General features: G+C 54.8%; 1 protein-coding gene across 2 annotated transcripts; it reads right to left on the reverse strand.

Moving 5' to 3' along the window:
* Positions 1 to 150: 150 nt before the first annotated feature.
* ROBO3 (roundabout guidance receptor 3) lies at positions 151 to 16,677 on the reverse strand. 2 transcript variants are annotated; one of them, XM_039250223.1, is made up of 28 exons: positions 16,330 to 16,677; positions 12,787 to 13,113; positions 12,290 to 12,447; positions 11,462 to 11,582; positions 11,240 to 11,378; positions 10,833 to 10,960; positions 10,435 to 10,559; positions 8,805 to 8,976; positions 8,287 to 8,495; positions 7,983 to 8,064; positions 7,517 to 7,682; positions 7,142 to 7,308; positions 6,477 to 6,598; positions 6,063 to 6,288; positions 5,731 to 5,852; positions 5,308 to 5,479; positions 4,976 to 5,161; positions 4,158 to 4,181; positions 4,034 to 4,076; positions 3,688 to 3,827; positions 3,176 to 3,370; positions 2,885 to 3,023; positions 2,519 to 2,731; positions 1,986 to 2,137; positions 1,707 to 1,874; positions 1,378 to 1,545; positions 709 to 881; positions 151 to 399 (listed from the first exon to the last, which is right to left on the reverse strand). In XM_039250223.1, the coding sequence occupies exons 1-28, from the start codon at positions 16,487 to 16,489 to the stop codon at positions 388 to 390; spliced, it is 4,209 nt and encodes a 1,402-aa protein (XP_039106154.1). In that variant the 5' UTR covers positions 16,490 to 16,677; the 3' UTR covers positions 151 to 387. The 2 variants fall into 2 exon arrangements, with proteins under 2 accessions (XP_039106154.1, XP_039106155.1); XM_039250224.1 differs by having other exon boundaries at positions 1,767 to 1,874; positions 16,330 to 16,676.
* Positions 16,678 to 22,826: the final 6,149 nt, after the last annotated feature.

Here is a 22,826-nt window from a genome sequence, read left to right on the forward strand (position 1 = left end):
TCTTTCAGGAGGCAGGCCAGGCCAGCATCTCTTAGCCCCTGTCCTCAGCTGGTGCTTTTGACAGGAGAACTTCAAGGGAGTGCTTTGATCTACACTGTTTCACAGCCCCTTTCTTCCCCACGTCCCGCATGAAACCAGACAAGCAGGGCTCAGGGCTCTGATCAGACTCTTTATTTGTCCCTTTTACAGATGAGTTTCAGGTAGAAAGAGGCGGGAAGGGAAGAGCTGGCTCTCTGGCTTTTAAGCATCATTGCCAGGAGGAAAGAGGGCACCCCTGCTCCTCTCTGCTCACCCCCATTTACCAGGGGGAGAGGCTCCCATCCAAGGCTCCCAGCCCAGGGACAAGCCCTTCCCCATGGAACTCCTGATATCCTTCCTCATCCAGGGTCATCTTGGCTCCTAGAGAGAGAAAGAGGCTAGTTTGCAAGGCCGTAGGCCCGGGCAAACAGACTATAGGAGGGAACATGCCTCTTCTCCTCAGCCCTTCTCCTGAACCCACTCTCCTCTGGGGAGCCCAGGCTCCTCCACTTATCACCTTGTCTTCACCCTTTGTTACCTATTCTCCATGACCCCTCCCTTCCCCCTCACCCACTGGGTCCCCTCCTTTTTGACACTTGCTCAGACAGCCCTTCTCTCCTGCTTCCACTCACCCCTTGGCTCGCCTGGCCTAGTTGTAGTCTCCCATTGTTTGCCTACCCCAGCCCCCACCTGTCCACGTTTCTGTCCTGGCCTTTGGCTCCGGCTCCGGCTCCGGCCAGGGCCCCGGGAGCCTCGAGAGCTGCCGGAGCCTCTGGAGGAGTTGCTGCCAGCTGTGGAACAGGTACTGGTGCCCTGGCCCCGGGACAGGAAGCTGGGTCGGCTGTAAGGGAGCCAGGCTTCTTCTGCAGCACAAGAGAGAAGGGCCACCAGGCCGGGGCGGAGAGCAGAACATCACTGTTCGCCCACTGCGCCCCACTGACCGCAATTCCAGCTCTAGAAGGAGAGTGGAGGGTGAGTACAGACGGCTCAGGCCGTGGTGGGGGCTGAGGAGACACACCGCCCAGCACGTGGCCTTGACATAACACCCACTCAGAAACCCAGAGGGAGCTCCTGGACAGAGAGAGCCTCGGGAAAGGAAAGACAAAACACCCAGCCCCACTCTTGTCTCGTCTGGGCTTCAGTCCTGGGATTTATACAGCTTGGGAACTTGAGGGCATGTGTCCCAGAGAGCGCTACAGAGACATGCATAGGTTTGGATCAAGCACACAAACCCACTGCAGATGAGGGGTGAGCTGGGGTGAACATCAGTCCTTCATGGCTGTACTACACTATTAGCCTTCAGCCCCCCCCCCCCTTCTTGTGTACAGTGACCCTCTGGCCTTCCCTGGCCGTCCTTACCATCCAGGTGAGGACCCCGCTGGGGCCCCAGGGGCCCGACCTGCACCATCCTCCTCTCCCTGCTGCGCTCCCGTTCCCTTTCCAAGGAGGATGTGCTGCCTGCTCCCCTCAGCCCTAAGGCCCAGCTTGCCTCTTCCTCTGGTGGCGGCAAGGGTGGCGGGGGCAAGTCTGGGGAGAGACCTGTCTTCAGCAGAGCCTCCCGCTCCTCCCCACACCAGTCTTCCTCCCACTCCTACTCCCTGGCACCAGGAGGCTACGACTGAGCAGCCCAAGATTTGGGTTCACCTGCTTCCTCCTCCAGCACCACCCCCCACCCGAGCAGAGCTCACCCTTGGTTTCCTGCCTGTTCCCCCTACTTTCACCATCTCTCAGGCCCACGGCACCCTCACCCCCAGGACTGTGCTCCCGTCGGTAGGGAACAGCCTTGGGTTTCCGGGTTCGGGCACGGGGCGCTTGAAGTGGAGGAGTCATCTCCCCAGGCACCTGCCGGGTTCTCCCTGAAGAGCCAGTAAGACAGAGGATCGGGAAACAGGCTTCAGGGTGAAGAAGAAGGAAGCTTCAGAAGGGTATGGAGAGGTGGGGACGGGTTAAGGCTTCTGCAGACTCACCTGGGGCACTGCTGGCTGTGCTAGGGACAGGGCTGGGGCTGAGGTGATGGGAGGCTGTGGCTCCAGCACCCAGGCCAGCAGGCCTCCCTTCATGGCTACTCAGAGTGGGCTGGGATACACTGAGAGGGGAACTTGGCCCAAGGGGCACCCTCCTGCAATGACATGAGGCCTCAGCATTTGTTCACTGGACAGACACCAAGTGCTGACTACGTGCCAGGCACTGTGCTAGGCACTCAGCTGAATAAGGCACAGCCTGCTCCCAACAAGGTTCCCCAGCTAGTGAAGTGTGAAGAGAGCCATGTCTTTGAAATGCTTGAAAAGCTTGCAGAACCACTCCAGTGGAGAAACAGTCTGAAGGGAGTGAGAGACATTGCCAGCCTCCCCGTTCCTTCCAAATCGCACACTCTGACGTGGCCATGAGACCTCTGTGCCCCAGATTCACCCATCCATCCATTCATCTATCCATCCAATCATCCACTCAATAGGTATGTACCCAGGGCCTATAATGTGCAAGACATTATATACCTCCCTACCTGGGCATCTGGTGGAGATGGGGGATGTCAGTGGGGGGCTGGGGAGGGTCAGGAGGTGAGGGGGTAAGAGTGGCCGTGGACTGCTGTCCATAGGAAGATGTGGGAGACGGGGCTTCCCCTTGGGATGGAGGGACCAAGCACCCTCCACTGGAGCTGGGCTCTGCCAGGTGGCTTCTCTCAGGCATTGGTGGACACCACTCTTCTGGCTCTGAGCTGGGGGCAAATAGGAGTGACTGAGTAGCTTCCATACCTTCCATACCTTCCTGTTGCCCTCTTCCCTCACTCTCCCGGCACACCTGCCCTCCCCCTGCAGGAGGCCCTTCGGTCCCATCTGTATAGGGCATCTGCAGCAGGGTGCATCCTTACCCGCCCTCCAGCTCCTCCTCAGGCCCCTCGAGGCAGCTCAGTTCACAGGAAGGGGGAGGTGGAGGCAGGGCTTCTGGCCAGTTGAGAGAGGGCATCTGCACAGGCTTTCCCAGAAGCTTTACTTTGCCTCCCCTGGCTCCTGAGAAGGGAGGGGGACACACTGAGGTAAGAGGCAGAGAGAAATGTCAGAAGAAAATGCTGGGCTAGGTGCCAGAGGGGAAGGGGAGAGGATATCCTTTGGGGATACTCTGCTCAGAGCTAAAATGGGGGTGTTAGGAGCTAGAGTCATACCGCTGTCCCCCTGGCTCCATTCTGGAGGAGCATACTGGCTCCAGGTGCCTGGATCCCCTGAGGGATTTGGGGGGAACCCCCCGTGGAAGGTCTGCAGCTCCTCCCCAGCTGGGTCGATGGTGCTGTAGACAGGACCCTCAGTAGGGGCGGCGGTGCCCCGGGCCGTCTGAGCCAGGTACAGGGAGATTCCCGCTTCTGAGGAGGAGAGAGAGGGAGGCCAGGGGGAGAGGCAAGGGGCAGGGGGCGGAGACAGAAAAATAGCGGACAACAGGAGAATGGAGGGCAAAAGGAGTTCCCGCCGGAACAACTTCTCCCCCCACCCAAACCTTACTTCCCAAACCAGGGTGAAGGTTAGGCAGGAGCGAAGCTCCCCCAATTCATATCCTCCCCAAGGACTGACCAACCTCGGGAAGACTGGCAATCCTCGGCTCCCTTCAGTTTGCCCCAGTAGGTTGAGAGGAGAGAAGGGTGTTGGGGGCAGGTGTGCCCCTGAGAGAATTAGAACTCCTCACCATTGTAGTATCTGTCGTCTGGGTCAGGATTGCTGGGGCAGCAGCTTCCCCTGGGCTCCTGGGCTGAGGGGCTTCGAGATGGGTGGGGCCACGAGTCTGCGAGCCATGGGTAGGGGGCGGGGCCAAGGCCCATGGGTGGCCTGAGGGAAAGCACGTGGAACACTGGGGACCCAGAGCCCCAACAGGCCAGCAAATGTAAGGGTAACCAGGAGTTGTAGGGCAGTGATGGTGAATTGGGGGGGTGACAGGTGGGAGACACCATGGGGAGGCACGGAGGCCTGGGTTGGAAGGAGAATAGTCTCTTGATGGAGGGGATTATCCTTGAGAGATGAATTAAGAGGATTACCTGGAACTGGCTCCAGAAAGGCCCTCTGAGTGTGGGAAGGACACTGGGGAAGAGGAGGGGGGCACTGAGTGAGAGAAGGGCCCGTACTTGGGGTCTGAACCCCACTAGAGCAGAGATAGCTTACCTGCAGGTGTGTAGGCAAAGGAAGCTTCCGAAAAGGAATCCATGGGAGAAGAAGGAGGGTAAATGGAGAAAGGGTCAGAAATACTCACATTCTTGTCCCCTTCTTGGCCCTGGTCCCAATTCCACCACTCAGCCTGTACCCTGGACCAATTTCATCAGAATTTCTAGGAGTGGGACTCAAGCATCAGTATTTTTCTAAAGTTCCCAAGTGATTCCTATGTGTAGCCAAGATTGGGGCCCCCTGACCTAAAAGACCTCAGAATCTCTCCAGAGATTACCAGGACGCAGCAGAAATCGAGTAGCCCCTTTCAGCGGGCCCCACCTTTCCACCCACCCAGACCCCGCCCCACAATTTAACCTCCAGGATCCTGGCCACCCACCTGCCGCCAGGGCCCGCCCTTCCGGAAGTGAGTTTTCCCCCTCTCCAGAACTGCCCCTTCTATACAGAGGCTGATGGCAAAGCCCGAACTCCTATAGAGGGATCTTAGGGGAAGATTTTACCCCTCTCCCCAGACTTTGGTCCGGTCCCCTTCGGACCCCGCCCGTTCCCGGCGTTGCGTTGGCTCCCTGCCCCACCTTTACGTACCCTGCCCCTCTGCAAGGGGCCTAGCTGTGGGGGCGACCCCCCCTTCTGACCCTGCCCCCACTCACCGAGCGGTGAGCCCCTCCGGTCCCGCCTGCCTCCCTCCCTGAGGGGTGAGAGGGTCGGGGGTCGGGGCTCTGGATCTCCAGGCCCCGCCCACCCCGAAGCCCTCCTGTGGATCTTCCCAACGCCCAAGTGCGCCCCTCTGCCCGCGCCGCCCCACAGGCCCGGCTCACCAGTGTAGTGACTGAGCTCCTTGCGCTGCCTCCGGCGCCGGTAGAGGACGCCGCAGAGCCCGAGCAGCAGCGCCCCGCACGCGGCCCCGCTGCCCGAGAGGAAGGCAGGCTCCCGCAGCACCCTCGCCAGCCGCTCCGCCAGCCCCGGGCCCACCTCGAGCCCGGGCTCCAGTCCCGGCGGGGAAGCTGTGGGGGTCAGAGAGGTGAGGGGACGAGGGGCCTGGAAAACCGGGAGCGAGGAAGGGGTCGTCCCTGACCCCGCAGGCACAGCTACCCTAGGACGCCACTTCAGTTCCCCGGCGCGGCCTGCCCACCCCCACCCCCGGACTCACGCAGTTGCACCGACACCGGGGCACTGGCCACGCCCACGCCCACGCTGGTGGCCGCCGCGACCTGGGTCCGGTAGAGAACACCGGGCAGCAGTCCCCGCAGCACCGCGGAGCGTGCCCAGCCTGCCGCAGACCGGTTGAGGTGGAAGCGGCTGTCATTGCCCAGGCACCAGATCTGGGGAGGCGAGACCCAGGTTTGGAGAGTCTGAAATGGGATCGGGCCTCACGTGGAGACTTGACGCTCTGAATGGTAGAGGGGGCTTAGCCAGGCATCGTTCGGCCCCAGAGGGAATACTCTGAAACCTCTTTCCTTTCCTCCAATCTCATCTTCAACCCCAAAGCCAGTCCTGGGTTTCCTTCTCCCTAACCCTAGCCCCTAGGTCCTCCCTCTCCCTCCCGTCTGCAGTCGCTTCTTGAACCCTGTACCTGGTATTCCTTGATGACCCCATTTTGCTGGGAAGGGAGTGGAGGTTCCCAGGACACTGTGACACTGCTGTTGCCTTCACCCCCCAGGGTGACTGTCACTCCCTGGGGGGGACCACTGGGGGCTGGGCCAAGGTGGAGCATAGTGAGAAAGACACAGTCATGCCAGCCACCCTCCCTGCCCCAACCTGCCCCCTCCCAGGTCTGACACCATAGGGAATGGAGGTATCCCTTCTTCCCACAAGTCCCCTTGCTCTTCCCCTGCACACCTTTATCCTCCCCCACTCCCTATTTCCTGTTGTCTGTTCATCAGCTTTGTGCAACACCTCCCTTACCCTCCTCAGGAATGCTTCTGGTCACAAAGGGACTTTCGGGCCCCAGCCCCTCCTGGCCTTGTGCTTGCACCTTGATCTGAATTTGGGTCCCTGGGGGGAGTCCTCTTAGCACAGTACTTTGCTGGCTTGGGGACTGTAGGTCCAGTACTGTCCAGAGTCCCCCATCAGGGCCTGCTACCCTCCAAGACACTCGGAAACCTTGCACCAGCTGGACTGGGCCATCTACCTATAGGAGACAGGACAAAGCATACCAGGAGCGGCAAGGGCCATACAAGTCCTCTAGGTCCTGTCCCTCCTCCACTCACCTTGTCCTCCCCAGCCCCTCACTTCCCACTCTCCCGTACCCATTCTTGGAGATCCCTACAGCCCCCATCATCATCCCTGCCCTTAACCTCATCCCCATGCCCTACTCACAGTCCAGGACACCTGCAAGGTCCGGGGCCCAAGGACTGTGGGCTCCTGCATACGCACGGCCACTTCAGCCAGTCCCCGCTGGCCTCTCCATGGGTCCTCCACTGGCCTGGATGGGTTGCTGTCTGTTGACCAAAAGGCCCCCCTCAGCAGGAGCCGCCAAGGACAGAGTCAGACTGAAAGTGTGCTTGTGTCCATCCTACCTCTTCCCTGTCCCCACAGACTGTCCTCAGTACTCCAGAGCACAGCCTGGCATCAGGAGGGGGCCGGTCAGGGGAATGGCTTCCAGAGGTGGGCCTGGGTGTGAATGGTGGGCCAGCTAATGTGAATCTACTTTCTGCATAACCATATATGTCGCCTTGAAAGACCTCAGTTCCTCATCTCTAACATGAAGATGAACTCTCCAAGGTCCCTTCGAGTCCTCATAAGCTATGTTATCTGTGGGTAAAAGGCTCAGAAGTGCAGGGCCACCAGGATGACTCAATTTCCCTCTCTCCCCTCTTCTCTTGTTCCCTAGATGCAAGGGAGGCCTGACCTACTTCAAGCTGGGCCGCAGTAGAGATCTGACACAGCAGGAGGGAGCGGCCCTGCTCCCATGGTTTGGCGGGAGGCAAGCTCTGCAGCGTTTCACGTCATAGCCATGAGCCAGGGACTCTGGCCCTACTCACCCCGGGTGCGGACAGGCTCAGAAACGGGGCTGGGCTCACTGAGGCCCCAGGCTCCCACAGCTCGTACCAGGAACAGATAGATGGTGTTGGGCTGCAGACCGCTGACAGTGTGCGTCTCCAGCTGCACACCATCTGCCACTGTCCGCCACGTATTGCCAGCTGCTTGGCTGCAACAGGAATGGGGCGACAGAGTTGTCTGTGCTCGGGGACCCCCAAACTGTCTACTCCCTCTCCTCCGTTCTCTATGGTCCCCTACTGTCTCCTGCCCCTGGGAGAGGGAACTGGCAAAACTCTCTCCACCATAGCAAAGACCCTGAGGACTTAAGATTCCCTTCTTTCAACTTTCCAGTGTTGCATTCAAAACTTTCTCCGTACCTGAAGGCTTCTATCACATAAGAGGTGACCGTGGCCCCCGCCTGCAGGTTGGGCTTCCAGGTCAGGGTAATGCTGTTCTTGGTGATCTCAGTGACCAGTGGCCGAGAGGGAGGCCCTGGGGGGGTACTGGGCTCTGTAGGGGGCTCTGATGAGACTCCCCAGTCTTCTGCAGTGAAGAGATAATTGTTAAGTAGAAGGATGGGAAAGGGATGGGCCCCTGTCACCCGCCTTCTTCCCAGAGAAGCTGTGGAGCCGTGGCAGCGGTAACGGTGGAGAGGGGGGCGTGGTTAGTAAACTGACCCACGCTCACGTCTGCCTCCCAAGGGCATCACTTGTGTCAAGCTCCTCACCACCACCATGGCCATGGCATTTGGAAGATAAATCAGTCCTGGGGATCGCGAGGTACTGACTACCTTGGAAGCAAGGATGAAGGGGCTGGCAAAGCAAAGGGACAAACAAAACTCACCCCGCCTCCTAAGCCAGCTACTCCATGTGGCCTCCCCTGCAGAGCTCTTGGCCACACAGCTGTAGAAACCCATGTCCATCTCCTGCAGGAGAGAGTAGAGGACTGGCAAACAGAGTGGATCAAGGTAGGACGAGGGGACGGTGGTGGGTGTACAGAAGGGTGGGGAGGGCATTGTACTCTTTGGGCGGTCTAAGCAGAGGAGTGGCAGTGGAGTCAGTCCCAGAGGGTACTTCCGAGATTTGGGCGTGTGGACTGCGTGGCCATTCTCAGTTACTCAGAGCCAGAGCCCAGGGGTGAGACTCACCTGCACCCTGGCGATGTACAGGGTACCATTGGCCATTAGGTTGAGCTGGAGGTCACCCCCCTGCAGCCACTGCCCATCCTTCTTCCACTGGATGCTAGGTTGAGGGTTCCCAGTCACTCTGCATGGCAGCCACACAGAGGAGCCAAGTGCCAGCGTCTGATTGGCTGGTCCCTGGAGGATGATGGGAGGCAGCCCGTCCAAGAAGGAGGCTGAAAGAGGAAGAACTTGGGCACCTTAGGAGAGGATCCTGGGTTCAGGAAACCAGCCCCTTATCCTCCTTCTCTGCTCCTTCAGCCCTCCTTCCCCTGGAGACTGGATGGGCTTCGGTAACCATCTGTAGTCCCTGCCTCGAACCAGCCATCTATTACTGGCTTCCGTAGCTGATTTCCAAACTTCAAGGCCATGTCTCAGGCCTCTCCCCTTGCAGACATATTGTATAAAATCCAAGAAAAAAAGGTGTCTTTAAGCCATTATTTCCTTCCTGGCCCAAGTCCAGGCCTATATCCATGAGTACCTACCTCCTTTCACCTCCAGCTGGGCCTTGGCCAGGACGCTGCCAGCCACACTAACAGCCTGACACACGTAGTAGCCGGCGTCCCCACTCTGCACATCAGTGATGTTGAGATGGCCTCTGGGAGAGACTGAGAAGCGCCCCTTGGGCTGAAGTGGTTGATTGGGGAAGAGCAGGACCTGTGGGCAAAGCAAGGAGCCAAGATAGGGAATGAACAGGCAGCTGGCAGAAAGATCCCATTCCCATCAAACCCCAGAGTTCAGAGAATCCCTAAGGTTCTAGTTCATTCATACTCGGTCCCCAGCCAGTTATATGACCTTGGGCAAACTAGTTAGATCAGCTCACAAAAATGTGGAAATTCTATTAGATGATTTTGGGGTGCACTTCCCAGCTCTGTGATTACTAGTTGGGAAGCTCTGAGCAAGCTATTTAACCTTCATGGGCCCCAATTTCTACACATTTGTCTCTTAGAGGATAGTCATGACGATTAAATGAGTCACCATTATGAAAATCGCTTAATACATTGCATGATAAATGTCAAATACTTTCCTCTTCTTTCTGGCTTTAACATTTTATGTTATGTAGATGCATGGAAGGTAGGGAAGGTGGTTGGGTCACAGGTAAATGGCACCAGGCTGATCTCCTGATGGATAGCTACTCCCACCCTCTACTACCACCAGCATTTTTATTCATTTAAGAATCTAGTTAAGGGGCGCCTGGGTGGCTTAGTCGGTTAAGCGTCCGACTTTCGCTCAGGTCATGATCTCGCGGTTCGTGGGTTCGAGCCCCGCGTCGGGCTCTGTGCTGACTGCCAGCTCAGAGCCTGGAGCCTGTTTCAGAATATGTAACACAATCTCTCTGACCCTCACCTGCTCATGCTGTCTCTCTCTCTCTCTCTCTCTCTCTCTCTCTCTCCTAGAAATAAATAAAACATTAAAAAAAAAGAATCTAGTTAAAATACAGCAATCCCAGATGCTAGAGAAGATGTTGGAAAATCGTGGCTGTGGATTTGAAATGAGGTAGTGGGAGAGCTGCTTTTCCACGGGGGTGGAGTTAGGAAGACTTATTTTATTCTACTGACCCTGTTTCCTAGGAGCAAAAATGCCCACCTTTCCCCTAGTGGGCACTACTCATGTTGTAACTTCAGTTAATATTCTTCCTGTTGTGTATTCAGCAGTTTGTTGGCTAAGGCTGGAGAGGGGTGCCTGTGAGCTCCCCCTGATGGAAGTCCCTTGTAAACAGATGAGCAAGTAATGCTGTACCCTGAGCAGCTTTGGTACAGTCCACACTTTCCAGACCAGCATATTAAAGCCCAGGCCCCAGCTGTCTGGGAGAGAAGGGATCGAAGTGGATTTGCTACATCTTCAGGACAGCCTTGCCTAAAATAGAAGGATTCTCCAAGGAATTACCATACAGGACTATTTCCTTTCACCTAAACATATTATTTTTTTAAGTGTTCAGTATGCTCTAGGCCTTTTTTATTCATTATCTCATTAGACCCACCCAAATAACTTGCCAGGGTTTCTGGGAGGACCAAACGTAAAACAGAGAGAAGTTTGCAGGGAATATAGAAGGAGGGAGGCTAAGACCCAGAGGAGAAGATTGTGGGAAGGCCCACCCCGCAGCTGGCCACCTACTTGACTTCCCTCCTTCTGCCAGAAGATGGCAGGTGGGGGGTTCCCTTTGGTCTCGCATTGGAAAGCCACGCTCTCTCCAGGAGCTGCCATCTGGTCCCGGGGCTGGGTCACCAGCTGGGGAGGGACTGGGAAGGGGGAGGGGCATAAAGGAACAGGGAGTCAGAGTACTCAGAAGGGAGACTGAGGGAACAGGAGAGAGAAGCCCAAGCTTGGCTTAAGTAAAAGCAGATATCCATCTCTTGCTCTCACCTCCTTTCTCTCCTAGAAGTGTCAAGAGGCACCCCACCACCACCATCATATCTCCCATTTTGTCCTTTGTCCCCCCATTCTCCTCCTAACCCCATCCTCCTTGGTCCCTCATTTCATCCCTGCTTCTGGCAGCCCAGGCAGGCCCTCACCATGAACACTGAGGGAGCCCGATGCTTCAGCGCGGCCCACGCTGTTCTCAGCCACACAGGTGTACGTCCCCTCATCGTCGGCACTCACACGCCCGATCCAAAGGCTGTGGTCACTCCGGATCTCATACCTGCTCCACTCCCCACCCCCAGGCTGGGTTGGCGACAGCTACAGACCCCTTCTCTCTCCCCCAGACAGACACCAGGATCAGGGTACATAAAGACAAGTTAGGCTTCAACAGGGCCAGAGGCTGGTACCCACGGACCCATAAAAGGAGATGGGGACGGGAGAGGGAGGGGAAACAGATTTCTCGTCAAGTAAGAGGGTGTCTGCCTTCCCCTTCTGTAGGGCAGGGTGTGCTCTTGAGCTGGTTGGGTCTCCTTACAGGCAGGAGGAGGGGGCTTCTCACCTGCCTGTGGGCAGTTCCCCATCTTCCTTGCGCCAGCGTAGACGAGGTGGGGGATCTCCCTGCACCTCACATGGGAAATCCACGGGGGCATCTGCCAGGACCACCTGATTCACCGGTCTACGCAGGAATGAGGGTCGCTCTGTGGGTCAGGAGTGAGGGGATCACACAGCTTTGTACTGCCCAGGCTGCACACCCCATAATTCCCAAAGTCCCTGTGCCTACCCAGTACCACGAGTTCGGCTGCCCCACTCTCTCGTTCTCCTGCCATGTTGGAGGCCACACACACGTACATCCCTGCATCACTCTTGAGTGTATGTGACATCATCAGCTTCCCTCCACGAATCTGCAGAGTAACAATGGTAACTTTGGGGGCGCCTGGGTGGCTTAGTCGGTTGGGCGTCCGACTTTCACTTAGGTCATGATCTCGCGATTCCTGCGCGTCGGGCTCTGTGCTGACTGCCAGCTCAGAGCCTGGAGCCTGTTTCAGTCTGTGACTCCCTCTCTCTCTGACCCTCCCCTGCTCACGCTGTCTCTCTCTCTCTCCTGGAAATAAATAAAACATTTAAAAAAAAAAAAAAAACAATGGTAACTTTGGTCTTTTGTAGCCTTCAAAGCATATTTATTTATTTGATCCTCCTAGTAAGCCAATAAAAACCAGTAAAGTTGACTCACCAGATAAGGAATCCTTAAGTGATTTGCCCAAGGTGGGGCTCAGGTCTATATTTCTTCCCCCAGCCCAAACCACCTCCCACGAGTGCTTGGGGCATCTTGCTCCCCGCCTAACTTATATCAGTTCTGTCCTATCCATCCTTAACTTGGATCCCTTACTTAATAGCTGGCTTTCAGTGTCTGGTCAGCTAACGCTCTGACCTTAAATCTCCTGCCTTATCACACCTAAGACATTATTCCTCCCTCCTCCAAGACCCTGAAATTCACGACTTCCTCCTTTGAGATATGCCCAGCCCCCTAACCCGTGGCCCCGCCCCTCATCATGGCTCTGGCTCTGGCCCCGGCCCCTAGTCAGACCGCAGCCAGGGCACCCCTCCTCACCGTGATCCTTCCCTCCTCCTCCTTGATTATTGCACTGTCCTTCTTCCAAGACACAGAAGGCTCCGGGTGGCCACGGGGGGGCACGCATTCCATTACCGCTGGCTCCCCCACTGCCACCACCACGTTTCCAGGAGGCTGCCGGAAATCATCACGGAGGACTGTAGAGACAGACAGGCAAGGACAGAGACAGAGACAATGAGATGGAATGAATGACCAAGGGAATAAACAGGAGTAACTGGGTTAAGACACAAAGCAAGTGTTTTGGGGGAGGGGTGTATCGCCGCAGACCAGAACTCTTGCCCAGGGGCGAAAATACCAGGACCACTTCCTCCCTCCTGCCCAGGCATGGATGTTAGAGACCAAAGATCAAGGTCTCCCAAAGAAGATGCTGAAGGGGCTGAGATCCGGGTTGGTTCTGGATCGGGTTATCTGGTGTGCCTCCCTTCCCGCCTCCCCCTAGGCTGTGGAAGCAACCAGCGCACAGTGTGGACTCTCACCCGCCACTTCTAGCGAGGCATTTCTACTAGCCGCTGCCCCCAGGTAGTTGCGCGCCACGCAGGTGTAGACACCCTCGTCGGGCCGCGCGCGGCGCCCGTGAACGATGCGCGGGAAGAAGAGGGCGCCGCTGGGCAGCAGCAGGCGGTGCGCGCGCGGGTCCTCTCGCGCGGTGGCCACTCGCGCCCCATTCTTGTACCACTCGATGTTGGGCCGCGGCCGGCCTTCCGCGCGGCAGGGCAGCGTAGCGGGCTCGCCTCTGGAGACCAACAGATCCGGCGGCTGCTCCACGATGCGCGGCATCGCATCCTCCGGCTCCACCCTTGACACTGAGAGTAGGGATGTTGGCACAGAGCATTTAGACCGGGAAATTAGGGGAAAGATTGAGGCTCCACAGAGAAAAACAATCACACCTGCCCACCCTGTCCCCCCTTTCTCTGTAGGGTCCATTATCTCCTCTGGGAAGACACCACCACGTTCTTGGGCTGGAGAGGATACTCCTTACAAACAGGCAGATCAGTAGAGGAATCAGGACACCAACTCCTAAGCGGGCATTCTAGGCTGCCTAAAGACAGACACTAGTCTTCTCTCTGGCCAAGGTTAAGTGACAGGGCCAAGTCTGGGTTGCCCCTCCAGCCCACTGGTATTCAGTCTCCGCCCCCGCTGGTTTTCAGATTGTTCTTGCTCTCTGAAGCGGTTCACCAGAGCCAACACTCGGTCCTTGGCCTCTGCATGGTCACGGGGCCAGAAAAATGGAGAATGTGGAGGAGACTCGAATCCCTCCCTTAGGAAAGGATCACGACAGTGATCCAACTACAGCCTGGACTAGAAGGGGTTCTTAACCTGGAGCCCATGAATGGACATGGAGCCCTTCTTCTTTTTTCATTTCTTTAAAAAAAAAGGTTTTTTATTACATAAGCTCAATGCCCAATATGGGGCTCCAACTCACAACCCTGAGACCAAGAGTCATGTGCTCTCCCAACTAAGTCAGCCAGGTGCCCCTCTTATTGACACCCTAGAAAATCATGCTTGGAAGAACCTGAAAAATCACAGGACTTGAATGAAAATGGTCGTGGAAATGTTAGTAACGGCTCCCTTTCTAAGAGGTGCAAAGTTTTCAACAGATTATTCTCTCGGTTGATGTGACTTAGAGAGGCTAAGAACCACTGGGAAGGGGATTCCTCTCCTTCCTTTGTTTCATCAGATCCTTTCACGTAGATGTTCTCTTCCTGCCTTTCACTTGGCCTGCAGACTTCTGCTGGCTTCATCCTCTGCACATGCTTTGGGATCCAGGATCCTGGAATCCATTAGGCTCAGACACTTCAGCTTCGTCGGAAGTGGATTTGTAACCCATGGCGGCCAGTAGGCGCCGCTGCTGCCTCACGTAATCTGGTGTCCTCCGATAACCAGGACTACCCCCCCCCCCCCCCCCCCCCCCCGTCCCCGCTTCTATTCTCTCCCTTACCCTTCCCCGCCCTCACCCCTCCCACTGTTCCCAAATCCGCAGGGACCTCTAGCTCCGCGTTTGGGGTGAGAGTGGGTTTCATTTCCCCACCCCTAGTCTGAGAAGTTCGTATGGAGACTAGGCCGGAGAGGGGTTGCCCCATGCTGGTACTGTCCCGGGGAGAGTTTAGTTAACTGGCTAGAACCAGATTAGTGTCCCTCCTACTTAGGGAGGGGAGTAATTTTTCTCCATTTCCTTCCTTCCAAATGGAAATCTCTGCTTCTCGGTCATCTCTTCCCCCACATCTCATCCCAGTCCAGTTTAGGCAGACCTCCATCCTGAGGGACACGACTGCGGTGAAGACTCAGGGGTCGTCCTGGAACCAAGCAGGGCTGGGATCTCAGATTTGACACTTCCTAGCTGCAAGAACTTGGGCAAATTGATGAGCTTGTTTGAGTCTCAGTTTATTTATTTTAAATGTGGAGTAGTGGCAGGGTTGTCTTCAGACCATAATATATGTAAAGCAATTGAGGGAGGGCTCACTATATATGGCAATTCTGTGATTACTTGAGGGCTCTCCCTCCCTAGCCCACCTTACCTTATCTTGGCTACTATAGTCTCTACCTAACTCCGATTCTAGCAGGCCCCAATATTCCTTTCTTCCCTTTCACAAATTATTAGAGTGTAATGGAAATAGGTTTGTTATTGCTAAGCTTTACATTACTTCTGTGACCACTGGGGTACTTTTCATCTTTTCTAAATTTGTTTCCTCACTTGCAAAATGTGGCCATCAGTGCCTTCTCTACCCTCCTTACATTCTCCAGCTTGAATGAGACAGTGTATGATGGAAACATTCTGTAAGAGCTTTGGGGGGCGGGGAGGGGGGCGGAGGTGTGTCTGGGTCTGTGCTTAACCTCCTGGGAATCTACAGCGGGTCAGGAACGTGGAGACCTCTGGCTCATTTCCGACTTTCTTCGTTCCTGCTCCCTCGTGTACACACCACACCCTTCTGGTCGGCCCTTTCCCCCTAATTCCTGTAGACACAGCTGCCGGCGCCCTTTCCCTGGAATTTCTTCCCTGTCATTCCCGGTCTCAGGAGATGCTCCGACAGCAGCTAATGAATAGCTAATGATCATGCTAATGGAGCTCTGGGGCTCCTCCCCCAGCACCTGGAGTACCCCACACACAAGCCATACACGTTGTCCTGGTCTCCTTTATCGTCATCTTCGACTTTCCAGGACCTTGCTGCCCCTGGATTCGAGTGGGTGGATGTCAAGGGATGGGGACTGGGGAGGAACCACGGGGGGAATCACCGGCCAGGAAGTCCGGGAAAGCGGGGAATTCTCGACACGGCCGGAAGGGGGCGCGATCGGGCCGGAAGGGGGCGCGATCGGGCCTCTCCCCAGACTCTCGGAGATCGACTCCGGCCGCCTCCACGCCGCGCTAGCGGCGAGCGCGCTGTCTCAGTCATTTATTAATCACCGTAATTAGCGGTAACGACATCGCCGCCGGCGCAGCCAGCCCGCCGCCGTTCTGCGGGGTGGGCCGCGGTGAGCTCCACCTCTGAGCGGCAAACTTCTGAGTTTCCCTAAAACGGCTTCAGCGTCCGTCGCCCTCTGTAGTAAACACATCCAACATTTTAGCTTCCTCACCCTAATCCTAAGTGAGCTCTTGGAAAACCTAGGGTCTCGAAGGAAAACTTGCTACCTGGGTGGGTCGCTGAGTGGGGCGGCTTGGTCACCGCGTTCCCTCCTCTGCCCTCCCTGCAGTGGGTCCCAGCCACTCTCAGCTCCGTACTTGGCGGTCACCAGCCACGGTTCGCCCCGCCCCCCCCCCATGGGGTGGCAGTGGCGATCGGTGGGGCAGGTGGGGAGCAACGGACTCAGCAGCCATCTCCTCCCAAGCCCTTGATCTTCCGCCGATACCTCCACTCAGGTGCTAGAAGCTCCAAATTATCCTTGGTCCCCAACCCCGAGGAGGCGCTAGGAGGCGCCGCTAGGTCCCAGGTACTGTGGCAGGAGCGCTTTGGCCTCCCCTTCCACGACGCCCTCCCACCTTACTCCATCCCTTGATCCGACGTCCCCACGGGGCAAGGTCTTACCGTTGAAAGAGGGATCGCCGGGGGGCAGCAGGCTGTGGTTGAGCGCCGCTACCGTGGAGTTGAAACCGAAGAGCAGGTCACTGGAGTTGGAAATGTCCCCCGCCAGGGAGTCCGCGAACAAGTTCATCTGCAGCAGTGTTTTGAGCAGGTAGCGCAGCATGGCGCGACCCAGCCGGGACCGGGGCGGGGGGCTCGGGGCCCAGCCCCTGGGTCTGAGACCCGCGGGCCGGGAGCCGTAAGCCCCTCGGCAGCCTCTGCGCACTGCCCCAGCCACGGTGCCGCTCTCCCGCCGGCGCGCCTGGGTACGGTGCGTGCCTCCGCGCGCCCTCCTCCTTCGCTCGTCCTTCTCTCCACCCCCCAGTGCCGGGGTCCCCCGGGAGCTGGGCGGGCGGAAAGCAGGTGCCACGCCGATCACAGCGTAATTAAGGGATTAATCCGCCTCCCTCCACCCTCCCATCCCCACCCCGATGGCCACTAGCAGGGCCAGAGACTAGAGTTGCGTAGCGCGCGAGTTGGAGTCCCCGCCCCGCGCCCCGTGTCCCGGGTGGGGTTCTGGACACCGCAGGAGAGTTTCCTCCTTTCTCAGGGCAGCCAAGATGAGGGGTGAGGCTCTGTCGGATTCTGCCCTTCTGACTGACTTTAAAACAAGAATCCCAACTCTCTTTTACCCGCCCTTAGTAAAAAGAGCAGGAACACTCCTCTAGCTATCGAAGCCCTGGCATTCATTTCCTCCCAAGTCCCGCGTCTTAGCAGCGAAGCGCTGGACACTGTGCTGGTTTGGAGCAGTAGTTACGGGCGGGGGGGGGGGGGGACGCAGGGGGACGATAATTGCATGGCATTTCCACGCCTTTACCCCGCAGTCGCCCGTTTTGCAGCTGAGAGGCCAGGGGACAAAGTGCCGAGTCTTGAACCGGAATCCTGCTCCAGACGCTCTAATCTAGTACTTCCTGCAGGAGACTCAGGACAAGAATAAAACTGAAGGGGGAGAGCCCAAGGAAACCCAGGCATTTAGCATCTGTATGCATACCTCTGGCATCTATTTGCATACTTTTACATTACTGTGCTCTGACATTGTCTGTTAAATTGTTTTACCTTCTTGAGGAGACTGAAGGAACTAGATAGTCCAGGACAAAGACAAAGGAGAGCAACATTGTTCCCGTAAAGGCTAGTGCAAGAAAAGAGAAGGGGTTGACGCAAAACTCATGCAAATTCATTCAAATCCGATATCGGTGTGTCCTTCCCACGGGGAGCAGTGGGGAGAAACCATGATACCCTCTCCTCCGTCCAGACTGCTTATGAGATTTCTGCAGTTCTTTTTACCTGAAGATCGAGTCCCCCACCGCCCATCCACCCACCCGTCCACTGGCGCATGTACACACACACTCACTGGTTCACTTTCCTAGGCTGGAGATAGCATTAGGGTGTCAAGGGGAGACCCGGCACTTCCTATCTGGAGCAACATCGTGTTGATGGCTGAGCGGTGGGGTTCTAGCTCAGTCATCAGTTTCTGTATGATGAGATCACCTTAGTGGGGTGGTTGCTTCTGACCTGGGAGGCGCTAGATGAAAAGGTCCAGATCCAGAGAGGTGGCTGCTATCTGATCGTAGAGCCCACAGTAAGCACATTCAAGAGTTGGAGTATTTGGGCAGGCAGCGCTCAGGTGAACCAGAGACTTTTGACTGTCAGTCCACACGCTCAGTCCACACGCTTGCTAACCAACTAACCGATGTTTGGGTGTCTTCCTATCCACTCGAGTCAGCTTTACCGGGAATTTAGCAAAGCCGGAAGCAAAAGTGCTGGGGAGGGGGAAGAGGAAAGGGGAGGTTGGGGGCAGAGATAGCACTGTGGAAGGCAGCGCCCTGGGAGCTGTTCTTTCAGCACCTCCTCTGCCTGTGCTGAACTTGGGGTCTGACGCCCCACAAACGGTTTAAACCTGAAGACTATAAGTCTAATGAGTTGGGGTAGAGATGAGAGAGGGGGTGGCGACACATTCTCTCTAAAGCACCAGGATACTAAAAGATGGGATTTGACGTCTGTCCCTTACCCCAGGGCCAGGCTGCTTTCAGGTAAGAAGGATTCTAAGGGATAGGTTTCCTTCACCAGAAATTAATCTGCTCAGGAATGACCAGCCCAGAAATGCGTTCCAATCCCATATTTGCCAATTAGAAGACATCGCCGCTCTGAACTTTAATTTCCTCATCTGTTAAGGAAAAATTGTACTATTTTCTCTGCTCTGGTGCTTCAGATTTTCATCTGCAGCTCCCTGCTCTACCTCCTGCTGACTGGGGTCACCCAGGTTCCCTCACACTAGGGCTAAAGCAGGACAGAAATCCAGGGTCCTGGCACCTGGCCCTGCTGTGGGGTGTGGAGGGTAGCAACAGACAGGAAACTGCATCCCACCATGTGGCTCCTGCTCCATCCTAATCCCCTGATTTGCTCCCTGTCGGCCTCTCTCGCAAACACAGTGCCTGCCAGCGTCTAGGGGCTTGTCACCCTGTTAACGGATTTGTTCCCAGAGACGGCACAGTTAATTGGCCCTTTATGTGGGGATCAGGGCGTATTTGCTCAGGGTTCCCTGAGCAGAGGCAACAATTCAGCCCATGGGTGAGGATGCTTCCTAATCCCTGTCATCCTGATTTGGAGGTTTGACAAACAGTGGGGCCACTCTCCTTTCCGGGACTCTCCTGGCCTGACTCTCCTGTTCCTCTTCTACACCCCACCCCTTCGTGGTACATTCTTTTTCCTATCCCCACCTTTCTTCTTGTTTCTCTCTGGCCTTTCCGTGCTTTGTATTCTCTTTATCTTCAGAATAGTCTCCCATTAAACCAACTCAGACCTAATGACAAAAGCTGGTAGATACTCAACTGGGGGTATACTGGAGAACAAATACCTCCCAAGTCTAAGTTCCCTTCCCCTGCCCGAGTGTTCCTAGAGCCCTGAGTCTGGTGGAGGGTGGGGCAGAGAGAAGACATAGAAGGCCCAGCAGGGGTCACAGCTTCCAGTTCTGCAGCCCACTCTTTCCCCTCATTTCTTTCCTTAAAGTAAGTGGAGCGGCCTGAAAACTGGTCCTGCACGTTTTCAAGTTCAACTTTTCTCTGGGCTGTTCCCAGAGGCCATCCTAGAAGAAGTTTGCCTATTTGTCTCCTCACTGGCCGCCCCTCCCCTCCCACAAAATACCAAACTCTGGCTTCTACCTCTTATGTAGGGAGAGTAAATAACTCACTGCATCTATCCCCATTTCCTGACTTGTAAATTGTGGGTGCTTGTGTAGAGCCTAAAACACTCTGAGTATGTGCACTGTAATCACAGGGCCCTTGTCTAGGGGTCCATTCCATTGATTTATATGTCTAGGGGTCCTGTCAATTGATTTATAAGTTTCCACCTTAGGCTGAAGAAAGAATCAGAGTTGAGTTCTGGGCCCATCCCTTCTACTGTGTCAGATGACTACTTCTTTTCCAGAGTCTTATCAGCAATACAGTTTGCACTTTATTTTTTTTTAATGTTTATTCATTTCTGAGAGGGGGGAGGGGCAGAGAGAGAGGGGACAAAAAATCCAAAGCAGTCTCTGAGCTGACAGCACAGAGCCCAAGGTGGGGCTCAAACTCATAAACCCTAAGATCATGAGCTGAAGTCAAACTCTCAACTGACTGAGCCACCCAGGCACCCCTATAGTCTGTACTTTAAAAGGGAAGTGTAAGGTAAGGAAGAGAAAGGGAGGTTTGGAAGTTAGCAGACAAGAAGAGAGAGTAGCAGCAGGCAGAGAGGATGGGGAAAGTTGAGCCTGTGGAGAAAGAAGTTTGTTCTGACAGGGTTATTGTATCTAGGAGGAAGTGTGTGTGTGTGTGTGTATGTGTGTGTGTGTGTGTGTGTGTGTTGAGGGAGAGAGTAGTTACCCCAGGCCAACTTATTTGGCCTCGTGCCAGCACATAGGCCAGAGAATGTGGCTGGGAATTTTCAGCAACCAACCTGGGGACTGTATGGGAGGCTTCTTGGTGGTCCAAATCCTGCATGACAGCTGGTAGTGGATGAAGCTGCTGGCATGTAATTGCCCAGGAGGGTAGTCTGAGGACAACCCCCCACTCCCACATCTCACACCGATTACCGCCACTGTCTGTCTTCCCAGTATGTGCATGTGTGCACATGCGCGCGCGCACACACATGTACGCACGCACACACATCGCCCAGTCCATTTACATCCCCTTAGAGCCTGCAGCCTCCCATTACTCTCTCTGCCTGGACCCCTTCCCAGGACACTGGTATACATTGAGCATATGTGTGTGTTTTGGGGAGGGGCAAGGAACTAACATCTGTCCCCCACCCCCACTAGGCTATGCCTGTGAATGGCCCAGCACGGTTGCTGGCTTCAGAGTGAGGATACCAGGGGGCAGTGACCCAGCCGGCAGGGGCCAGAGGGCCAAACAGGAGGGGGAATCAGAGAGCAAAGAGCAGACACCCAGTTGGAAAGCAGACAGCAGGGGCCCGCCCCGGCAGGAGCCAGAGTTTGTTGGCTCAACCCCTGTAGCTGCTGAGATAATAAGCCAGGGCCCCCTGCCCAAGAGTACCCCTCTCCCCACAAGCTTCCAGTGGAAGAGCCTGCAGGGAGACACTTTGCAACCCACTCCACCAAGTCTGGAAACCTAGAGGCAACTGGGCAGAAATATCCACACCCCAGTACTAATGGAACAACACAGGCTGGGGGAGAAAGAGCTTTCTTAGTTCCTTTTATAAAACATGGGATGGAGCAAGCACTGCATAAATTCTGGTTTAGTGAACACATCTGATTAACTACTTAGTCCTCACAACGGCCCCTCGGAGCCCATTAGCCTTCTCTGCCTCTTGGCCTCCACCCTACCCCCCTTCTATTATTTCTGAGGGCTGCTGTTATGAAGTACCACAAACTAGTGGTCTCACACAGCAGAAATTTATTCTCATAGTTCTGGGGGCTAGAAGTCTGAAACCAGTGCATCAGCAGGGCTATGCTCTGTCTGAAGGCTTTAGTGGGGATCCTTCCTTGCCTTTTCCAGCCTCTGGTGGGTGCTGGCCATTCTTGCCTTTCACAGCATCACTCCAATGCCCGCCTCCATCTTCACATGGCATTCTTCCGTGTGTGTGTGTGTGTGTGTGTGTGTGTGTGTGTGTGTATTATAAGGACAGCAGTCACTGGATTAGAGCCCATACCAGTACAGTGTGACCACCTCTTAATTATCTCGCCAAAGATCCTAATTCCAAATAAGGTCACATACTGAAGTTCTGGGTCGATATGAATTTGGGAGGATACTATTCAACATCATATGCCTTATTTTCCTGTTTCTCTCCTTCCTTCTCCCCTCTAGTGTTCCTGATACTCTCCTAGGGGCCCTATTTTGCTAGTTTTAAAAATAGTTTTTTATTATAGGTATGATACATACATGCACATGCAAAAATATCCAAGCAGAATAAGAGTGTGATGTGAACAAAGTCCCCACAATTCTTTAGTCCTTCTTCATCCTATAGACTGATTTGCCTGGGGTAGCTACTGAAGGTTTCCTGTGTATCCTTCTAGACTTTTAGAAAGCATATATGTTGCGGGGCGCCTGGGTGGCTCAGTCAGTTAAGCATCTGACTTCAGTTCACGTCATGATCTCACGGTTCATGAGTTCAAGTCCCGCATCAGGCTTTGTGCTGACTGCCAGCTCAGATTCTGGAGCCTGCTTCGGACTCTGTGTCTCCTCTCTCTGACCATCCCCTGCTCACGCTGTCTCTCTCTGTCTCTCTCTCTCTCTCTCAGAAAGAAATAAAACATTAAAAAAACTTTTTTAAAAAAACATATATATTGGGGCGTCTGGGTGGCTCAGTCAGTTGAGCATCCATCCAACTTCAGCTCAGGTCATGACCTCACAGTTCATGGGTTCGAGCCCTGCATTGGACCCTGTGCTGACAGAGCAGAACCCAGAGCCTGCTTCAGATTCTGTGTCTCCCTCTCTCTCTCCCCCTCTGCCACTCATGCTCTGTCTCTGTCTGTCAAAAATAAACATTAAAAAAATGTTTTAATAAAAAACGTATATATTTCTATCCTTTTAAAATTATGATCATACTATTTGTACTGTTTTGCAGCTTGCTTTTTGTGACATCAATATTTTTTAGGGCATTGTTTCATATCAGTATATGTATCTCCATCTTTTTTACTTTAATGACTGCATAATATTCCATTGTATCAATTTATCATTCAATTATAATCAGTCCCCTATTTATGGAAATTTGGATTTTTTTTTAAATGAGCAATGTGAGAAATAAACACACATATACCTTTGCACACATGCATATCTATAGGGTAAATTCTCAGAAGTGAAATTGTAGGGGCAAATAATAGCTGATGTTTACTGAGTGGTTCTATTCCTTCAACCACCCAGCAGATGTTCACCAGGCACCTACTATATGCCAGATGTTTGGATGTGAAGGCTACCAGTGTGAGAAAGATAGACAAGAAATCTGGCCTGAGTATTTTAAAAGCACAATCT

The sequence above is a fragment of the Hyaena hyaena genome, unplaced genomic scaffold (assembly GCF_003009895.1).
Source record: "Hyaena hyaena isolate Hyena2069 unplaced genomic scaffold, ASM300989v1 scaffold_364, whole genome shotgun sequence".
In the NCBI taxonomy this organism is placed as follows: Eukaryota; Metazoa; Chordata; class Mammalia; order Carnivora; family Hyaenidae; genus Hyaena; species Hyaena hyaena.